A 9,583-nucleotide genomic window follows, 5' to 3' on the forward strand; every position below is an offset into this window, starting at 1 on the left:
CAGATTCCATACTCGAGTCAAACTCACCATTTCCCTGAAGAAACCATTCAAAACATTGGTCAAATGTCTGTGGATGTTTTACTCCACTTAGTAGTCTAAAAAAGTAAAAGTTAGAAGTAAGAACATCTCTGGGATTTCTGAGTAGGTAAATCATCTGAAATTGAACAAGAAAACAAAACAATAAGTGAAAATGCATTATTTTCCCTTGCTTCTGGATTTTGTCAAATGGAGGATACATCATTTTTCGTCAAAATGTTTGGCTGCCATATGATTTTATTCCACTAATTGTTTTCAGAAACCCCAAATGTAGGACATTGTCATGTGGTAACCTGAAGACTTAGTGGAGTGAATTTGGTCTTATTTCTGCACTCCCAGCCATGGGCCTAGGAAAGTGGCTGTATTTGGTGAACAATCTTCACTGTTCAGAGAAAAAAATACCTTCAAATACACATTCTCCAGTCTGAAAATGTGCCCCCTATTAAGTCCTCTATTAAAGAGATGTCGTAAAAATGATTAAATAAATAAATAATCGACACCCCAAAAAAGGTGGTAATAAAAGAAGTCTCATTCCCATATCTTGTTAGTCTTTATGCCTGAAGGTTATTTGTAGATACAAGTAATCCGGTTCTATAGCCCGACCCACCATAAGAGGTCACAACCCTCTTCTGACTTCTCTTGCTGGTATGGATGATCGACTGCTGCCCTGGAGAGGGCTCAGGGGCATTCAAGGTCAACTAGCAGGAGATGAAGAAGAGGATTCCTTTCATTGCCTGATAATTATGCTACCCACTTATGACATTACCCATTGACTGTGTAATATGTTCTCACAGTATACATGTATGCCTTTTGAAAGACCTGTAAGCCACATGATAGATACACATTGGAAAATATATTCACTCTCTTGGTCCTAAGATAGGTACAAGGAGGCCCTGTGTCCCGCTGTCTTGTCTGTTTAATTTTCCACACCCCCAAGTCACTCCCAAGGACCCTTTCAAGTGTTGGGGACCTGTGCCTCCAAAACTGGTGCCCAACATGGGACCATAAATGGTGTGCAACAAGGGCCCCCAAGAAAGACTTCATGATGAGCAGAACAGACTCCCAGCACAATGGCTTCACCACTCCACTGAGGGCAGGTGAGAATCAGAAATTATTTTGAAGTGAGAATTCTGTAGGCGGCTTCTAGTATATAACAGTGTTATGGGACAAGGTAAAGGTAAGTCTAAATCTACAACTTATTGTATTGTGTGCACCTATGTGTTGACACGACAGGACATACCAAGAATGAATAGAAAAATGAATTTTTCCTACAAGCAATTAAAAAAATACAATGCTTGGTTCCCTATGGAAGGAACCTTAGATCCATGGAGCTGCGAAAAGGTTGCTAAAAATTTTAAGGAGGGGAGACTATTCCCACTAAGACGTGGGATCGAGTTAAAAGTCTTAGAACCTCTGCAGTCAGAGGAAGAGATAAATAAAGTGGATGATGAGCATGAAGCAAAGTCTTGTATAAGCTGCCCCTTTACAAAAGCAGAGGAAAGTCTTTTTGAATGAGTATGGTGACCTGTTAGGCGAAACCAGAAGAGCAGGTTCCGACCCCAAACAAAACCTTATGGCCAAAGCCTCCATGTCCCGGGTGAGTGCAGCACCGGGGAACACAGAGGCCATAAGGCTTTAGAAGAGGAGTATCCTTAGTTAAGGATCAGCCTGTGGAACAGAGCCAAAGGCACCTTTGCTTTCAAGAGTAGAGAGAGAAACAATCGAAAAAGGAAAATTTAGAAACTGAACCAAAGAGAAAAGTTCTTAACTGCAGGGAAGTCAGACGTTTCCACAGTGAACGACTGGGAATGGCCCGCCCAGTGGAGGAGAACGTGGACTCTGGCCGAGCCGCCAAGGAAGGCAGTGCTTCTAAGACCAGCAGCAAAGTGGCTCCCTCAGTGAACACCGCCCAGTGGGAAACAGAGACCGGGCCTTGCTCTGAGCCCCACCCAGTGGAACTCAAAGAGGGCAGTTCCAATCCAGTCCAATGCACAGTCTTTTTAATCAGCCTCCAAACGCGGTCCCACCAGCAGGGAGAATGCAACAGTAGATCTACCGAGCCAAGAAGAGGTTCCCCTGGTCCCAGGGGCTTCTTCCTTTCGCAGACGTTATCAGAAATCTCAAAGCCACCTCGCCTCCTTCCACAGACGTCATCCCAAGCATCAAATCCATGCCGCTGACAAGTAAGAATGGCACTTGTTGTCTTTCTGAGACTTACAGCAACTTCTGCCGCTGCTACTGGCCCCACACAGACACTCCAGGGCTCTATCAACACAACATCTTATGCAGACGCGCATCGACTCTAGGGCACTCAAACCCATGTGGACCATGAACTGGAAGAGAAAGTGTCTGAGCTACAACCTTGTTTTCAAATCATGGACTTGCAGCACAAATGATGCTGAAATGTGACTGGGAAATTACTGATTTTTGTGTAACCCCTTATCCATAGAAGGAAACCTTACATGACTGGTCCCTGACTGGGGACCCTCTGTGGGGGTTTAAGGGGAAAATCTCATTACGTCCTAAATAGCTAAAAAGGAAGGTTGTCAATCCTTTTAAGGATAGGGTTTAAAGCATCCCTTGGCACAGAGTCAATTAAACCTTCTGTGGGAGATTTGGATCCCCGGGCCTAGGTTCACGGTCTGTTGGGTGGCCAAGGCTCTGCATGAAGTCCTTGGCCCATTGTCACCACTTTGGTTTTTGTAACCGCTTGCTATGTCTGCAGAGCGCTTCAGCACCTGGAAGAATGTTACACTACTTTGTGGCCCTTTCGAATTGAAAACTTAAATCAGAGGAGGGAATTGTGGTGAACTGGGGACTTCGTAGACTGTATTTGGCCTTATTTCTACCCTCAGAACCACGGGTCTAGAAAATTAGCCCTTTTGGGAGAAAGATCTCCATGGTTCTGAGAGAGAAATGCCTTCAAATACATGTTCTCCAGGCCCAAAATGCCCTTGCCCAACAGCTGTCCAATTAGGAGAAGTCATAGAGGAGCTACAATAAATGATGTCTCATTCCTACCTCTGGCTAGTCACTCTGCCAAAAGTTTATCTGTAGGTAAGAGCAATCAGGTTCTATAGCCTGACCCACCACAAAGTGTAACAAACCCCCTTCTGGTGGCTCTTGCTGGCAAGGATCACTGATTGCTGTCCTGGGGAGGCTCAGGGGCGTCCGAGGTCATCAAGCGCTGGGTGAAGAAGATTACCCATTGATATAACATCCTTGCTGTATGACATGCATGCCTTTCCAAAGAACTGTAAGCCCAGTATATATCACCATCAGAAAATACAATCTCTCTGTTGTTCATGACATAGGAACATGGAGTCCCTGCACCCTCCCTCGTCTGTCTTTCCCCCACACACACACAATTGCAAGGTGGCTCCTGAGGACTCATTCAAATTTTGAGGGCCTGTAACATGACATCTTCTGAAACACTGTTTATGGTAGAGTGATTAGGAAGACAAAGATCATTTCTGGTTTCATGGCTACTAGGGTACATGGCAAAGGGATGTTCTCTAAGGATTTGTCAGGGAAGTTTACATCCTACTTTTCACATTGTCTTATTGTTGTAGTTGTGGGGGCCATCTGGTTGGTTCCCAACTCACAGTCATCCGTGTCCAACAGGATGAGACACTGCCTGGTGGTCCTCTTCCAATATCATCATTGGTGCCATGTCTGAGCTCATTGCTGCAACCTCTATGTCAGTCCGTCTTGTCCAGGACGTTTCTCTTTTTTACTGCCCTTCTACCTTACTAATCGTGATGTCATGGGCCATGTCCTTAATCTACAGTTGTTTATTGTTGTAGATTTCTTTATTATACATATGGAGTGTCACTGGTGTTGTTTCTCAGAAAACCCAGCCTAACACAAGGATGAATAATAACACAAGAAAGTGCACACTCCTTAGAATGATCAATCACATCAGCCCAGGTGTCTAGATATAAAACTCAGAAGGCAGGAATAAATAGCAGAGCAGGGAAAACGGAAATGAGAGATGTGTAAAGAACGTTGTTCCATCGTAGGGAATACTATTCATATCTGGCAATAAAATGTGTAAAATTCACCGAATGAAAAATTAACAAGATCTGAAAACTTTCACCCAAATCACAAAATTTAAATTTCGAAAATAGTTGATGGATGTTCTCCATTTTGTGTCTTCACTATCCAAGACTGCCTAATAAACTCACACATGACAAATGTGAGGATGGCACAGGACGGGGCTGGATGTTGCTTTGTGGACCATCGGTTTGCTGTGAGTCCGAATCTCCTTGATACCTAACAACAAAGCGCTGTGGCTATGGTCCCATTTGGGAGTGACTGTCCATGATGTGAATGAGGCAGAGCAAGGATGTGCTGAGGCTTGAGTCACTGCCCTTACTCTGCAGGGTGCCTCAGGTCATCACCCTCACCCCAGTGGTCACACCTCCAACCCTTGCCTTGCTTGTTCAAGTAAGGGAAGCTCCTGTGAGGGCATGGTCTTCATGTAAGGGGGTGAAGAATGTTAAGACACGTGTCATTGTGCTTGACTAATATATTGATGTTCTGGCACAGTTCTCTCTCTTGCTCTGGATCCCACATCTAGCTGATTACCATCTCACCCCACAGTTCTTGGAAATGGAGCCAGTAGCACGTGGTCGGACCTGCCTATTTGGGTTTGTCAGTCCCTGTAACCATGTGAAATAGAAGAATCCCGCAGCCTGGTGTCAGACTAACAGATAGGGGACTTGCCACCTTTCACTGCTACATGAGCCATTTCCTTGAAGATTGGTGAGCTCTGTTAAAAGTTACAATGAATTGTGGAACATAAACTTGGGAGGGAGAATACTGTGGGGAAGAGGAGATGAGAGAGTGTGACAGCAGTTTTGAAAAGGTGGATATTTGAGACTTCCTTAATACCATATTTGCATTCATGCTCATAAAAGATAGTAACCATTAAATCGGGCAGTGTTTCATTCTGTTGTACATAAGATTGGACAAGCTGGAAATGACTTGACAGTATTTAACAGTAAACAACAATCCTAGGATATTCTGATAATGCTTCTACTATCAGATATGATGGGTTGAGGGATTTTTTTGTGCAATGTAAATAATGTTGTTGGTGTCATTTGATTGAAAAATATAATCTAAGAGTACAAATTCACATTAAAACCCTGGTGGCCCTCTATGTTAGAGCTTGCAGTTATCCATCAGAGCCAAGGTGGAATCCTTGACAGGATAAGACGTGGTATCCATGGACGATACATTGCTTGGAGAAATAAAATTGGGTTTCTATCATGAGCTCACAACTCAAAATTCCTTGGAATTTTAAGAGTTGATTTACAATTGAGGAAATTAACAGGAGGAACCAGGTCTACGGTGTTTCAGACTGAGTGAGGCAGACATGTATTTGACTATTGTAGTCTGATTATTCTCTGAAAGCTACACCAAGGAGATTAACTAGGATATGACAATGATGCATTAATCAAGAGCGTCTGTTAGGCTCCTTCATGAATCACGTGCTAGCTCTGCCTCTAAGACACAGCATCCAACCGAGACATTCAACTACGATGTCATTATTAACTTACCTTGGCCTTGGAATCAAAGAACGATTTGGGAAATAATTGAATGGGCAGGTGGCTGGTGTAGATGCGTGGACCTTCCTTTTTTTGTAACTGTTCATGAGCCTCTTCAGTTTCTATCCATGGAGAACGATCCCACATGGGAACAGATTGAACCCAGTTGGGATCTCCCTTGGAGTAGATAAGACTGATGATCTCCAGCAACCAATGGGTGCCTGAAATGGAGAGAGTCAAAAGCGGATCACTTCTTTCACCTGACTCTTGGTAATGCAGCCCTACCTTTTTTTTTTCCCAACCCTATCTTACAACACTTGCTAATTCACCCACAATACCCATGACTGGGAACCCCATTGCATTTCGATTCTCATCGCAAGATGATTTCTCCATTCAAGTCATTCTTTAATTTTGACATACACTGTTATTTTCATTTCTGTGAATAGAAAATTATTTTGATTTCCTACAACGCGAGTTTCTGCTGCTCAAAATTTTCCCTCTCTCCATCCAAATTTCAATATCTGATCATTTAACCATTCGTCATTCCCCATAAACCCACCATAGCTCTCTCGCGTTACATGACATAATGCAAAGAGGGAATAATTAAGGCAGAAAATACCCACAAAAACTCAAATCCCATCATTCACAGGAATGCTACCATCGTCAATGACTGTCTCCTGACCCATCGAAGTCATACGCAGAGACAGAGTCAGCAAGGAACTGCAGCTAGAAGAGTTCTTCTGGTTGCTTTCAGTCATGAACCTTCGCCTCGCAAGACCTCATGTAGCGTGCTTCCTACAAGTTGTTGCTTGGTTCACATTGCTCAGTTTTACGGTGTTTTCTGGTAGAAGGAACCTGTAATCCTAACTACTCCTTCTTAGCTTGAAGTAGATAAAATGTGTTGGTTTAGTTTGCGTTTTCATGGTGCACACGGATCACCGTTTTTGTATTCAACCATGTTAACCCTATCAAACCTCGGAAGAGCTTTCTCTGTTGCTCCCGATCTTTGTCTTCTTCTCCATCGTGTCAAACATTGTCTTCCCCTTCACCCGGTTAACCAGTCTACCCTCCAGCCTATTGTTTACCCTTCCCGACCTGTCTATCCCAACCCGAGTGACCAGGAAAGCTTGGGATGTTCTTGGTATGTGAGAACACAGTGAGGGGCCATGTATGACCTTCTCTGGCTAAGTACACACGGGAGAAGGGAGTTCAATTCCTCACTAGCTGAAGGCTGAGTGCCACAAGACAGGGGTCACGCATGCCTCCGGCTTCTATGCTCCACTCAATATATTCTAACATGCACCCTTCCTTCTACAACACTCTGTTTCTCTGCTCAGTTTGATAATTCCTTGCAATGGCTGCACACAAGTCAAAGACAATACTTACAGCTTAGTGAGGCTCCTTAGGAAAATTAACAGGTTGCAATAAGCCAGGATGAGAAAACATTAAGGATATAGGCACTAGTCCACAGAAATAGCCCAACGTAGCCAGGTAAAATCCAACAAGACACCATTGTAGTCCCCAGAACAAAGAGAAGTGTGAGGCACAGAAAAGTTACTCAGTTAATAACATAAGTTCAGATCCTGTCTTCTTACCTGACTTTGGGTAGGAAAGTGTAATGAAATCTTCATCTCTCACTACAAATTCATTTTTGACAGATTTCAGATCTTCAATTCGAAATCCAACTGAGGGGAAAGGGATGCCTTCAAACCACAAATAATCTGACGCCATCCCAAGAGGTTGCTGTCAAGCGTGGACTGATGATTCCAATAATCAAACCTTCAAGTTGTTGACCAGGCTGCATAGTATTGAGAAAGGAACGGTTTTAATAAAGCAGGATCAAGGTCCAAAGGTTAGAGAAATTGCAACAGAATCATTTCCAGCCTGGAGAGATCACAGTATATATTGGAGGGTGGATTTAGTTATGTAAGTATTAAGTAGCAGAGAACTCTGCTACCTGTGTGTAACTGCAGGGGAGGGGAGGCGGTGACTCAGAAGATCAATGAAAAAACAGAGCAATGATTTTAGAGTTTCAACTCTAATGTACTTGGATTTTGAAAGACAGAAGTCCACAAAAGGAGCGCTAATTACTTTTGAGTCTTGGTATCAGTTCATACACTAGTCTAGTTCTTTTTGCTGCTTCATCAAGGTGAGCATGCTTAGACAAGTCCTGCAAGAGGGAAGAACCAGGAGGAGAGCTTGTCCTTTGCACCCCAAGATTGCTGTGCATTGGACCGCCTTGATTCAGGAGACAGTTTTGAGGCCACAACATTAGCACAATGGCAGAAGAGCAGTAGCCTCAGAACCAGAACCAAGAACCAGAGCATGAGACAGAGTGATGGCCTTCCCAGCCCACAAAGCAAGTCAAGCTGAGTACTTTCGGGTGGGAGGTAGGCTTGTGAAGTAGGATGTCTCCAGGCACTTAATGGTGAGACCCTGGTGCTAACCCTAGGAGCTAGATGAGCACCTTTGAGATGACACCTATGGAAAGATGGGTTGGCCTATGGACAACTATTGGCAGCTCTAAACAGAGCTTTGTAGCATTGCACACACAGGGCAGAAGCCAAAGAGGCCTGTGACGGGAATCCAAGAGATACCTGTCTGCTGCCCCGTTAAGAAGAGACTGTCCTGAGCAATTGTAACCCCTTACCTTCCTCAATTCACCTTAAACAGGTGAGCACTAACTGCGAGTTCTGTGTGGCCATGGCCATGATTGAACAAACCCCACTGAGCAAGAAAGAGCAGTTGGGGGGTGAGTTGGTGTGAAGACTGGTTAGAATATTGGAGGGTGGGACATGGCTGACTTCAGTCTGGGGATTCAGCCTGAGTGATGTTGATATGGAATTTGACTTTCCTCTCCACTGATGAAGTTAGAGGCTAACTGACGACACTCTCATGTCCTATCGTCTTATTACACATAGTCATGTTAGCAGGCAGTGAGTTTAGGTTAATGGAGGGGTGGGGGTGGGGGATGACTCAGAAAAGGAGGGTGAGAATGGCTGTAATCCACTTCACTCAATGTTACATGTAGAAACAGTTGACAAGGTGCTTGGTTGTCTGTGCACATTTTCAATCATAATGAAATAAAGCTGCCCCTGCTAGACTGTAAATCATTAATAGAGTAGACAATCTCATTTTTCCCTCACAGAGTCTCCTGGGTTTGAACTCCTGGGTTAGCAGCTCAGTGCATAGCCCTACAGACAATGTATTCACAAATATTCTAATTATCCATTTGATGATGCGATGAATGGAATGGATTGGCAGTGGGTGGGAACTGAGGAGCAAAAGTCTTGACAAAAAGTACTAATTTTTGTATACTTACCTGATTTACACTGATCACTTTCAAACATCTTGGGGATTTGCAAAATAAATACTATACCTGTGGTTCTTTTGGTAAATTAAAAAGCCATTAGAAATTTCCATTGGATGAAATGAAAAGCACCCAATTGTCCTATGTGGTAGTTACATACTTCCATGTCTATTTGAAGATATAAAAGTGAAGGGGTGGAGTCTAGCCTGTCAATCAGGTCACAGCCTGAGAGTGTCTCTAGTAGTTTCGAAGTTGTTATAAGGAGGGCCTTGGGAACCTCCCCATGTGTCTCTGCCTTCACTTTCCTGATGGTGAGCCATGCTGGGACCTGCCAGAGCCCTGGAGATGCATCCACCACCATTGGATCCACAGGAATTTGCATCCACCAGCCTGTGACCTCCCTGTATCCTGCATCCTTGTATGTGGCTGTGTGAATCTGAAGGGGGACTTATGGATAAATATTAGACTTATGGACATGAGTTGGACTGGGCTGAAATGTTTTCCCAATAGGTAAAGCTTCTTGATATAAAGCTCTCTCTTATACATCTATGAGTGTCTCTGGATTTGTTTCTCTACCCAACCTGGCCTAACATATAATGGTACCTTGGGAGTGGGGTACTAGAGAAATAAATCATGAAAATGGAGAGTGGATGCTTATCTGACTTCTACCTTATGGTAGGTTTTC

General features: G+C 43.8%; 1 protein-coding gene across 1 annotated transcript in view; it reads right to left on the bottom strand.

The window, feature by feature from the left end:
- The window catches only part of LOC105979774 (sulfotransferase 2A1-like), a 20,571-nt gene extending 13,170 nt beyond the window's left edge, over positions 1 to 7,401 (bottom strand). The window contains exons 1-3 of the mRNA XM_013008014.2: positions 7,184 to 7,401; positions 5,601 to 5,809; positions 28 to 154 (exon numbers count right to left, since the gene is read on the bottom strand). Of these exons, the coding sequence (XP_012863468.1) occupies positions 28 to 154; positions 5,601 to 5,809; positions 7,184 to 7,319 (472 nt within the window). The 5' untranslated portion in view covers positions 7,320 to 7,401. The remainder of the gene's footprint in view (positions 1 to 27; positions 155 to 5,600; positions 5,810 to 7,183) is intronic.
- Positions 7,402 to 9,583: the final 2,182 nt, after the last annotated feature.

Source organism: Echinops telfairi, unplaced genomic scaffold (assembly GCF_000313985.2).
Source record: "Echinops telfairi isolate 266 unplaced genomic scaffold, ASM31398v2 ScPeMD7_655;HRSCAF=1070, whole genome shotgun sequence".
Classification (NCBI taxonomy): domain Eukaryota; kingdom Metazoa; phylum Chordata; class Mammalia; order Afrosoricida; family Tenrecidae; genus Echinops; species Echinops telfairi.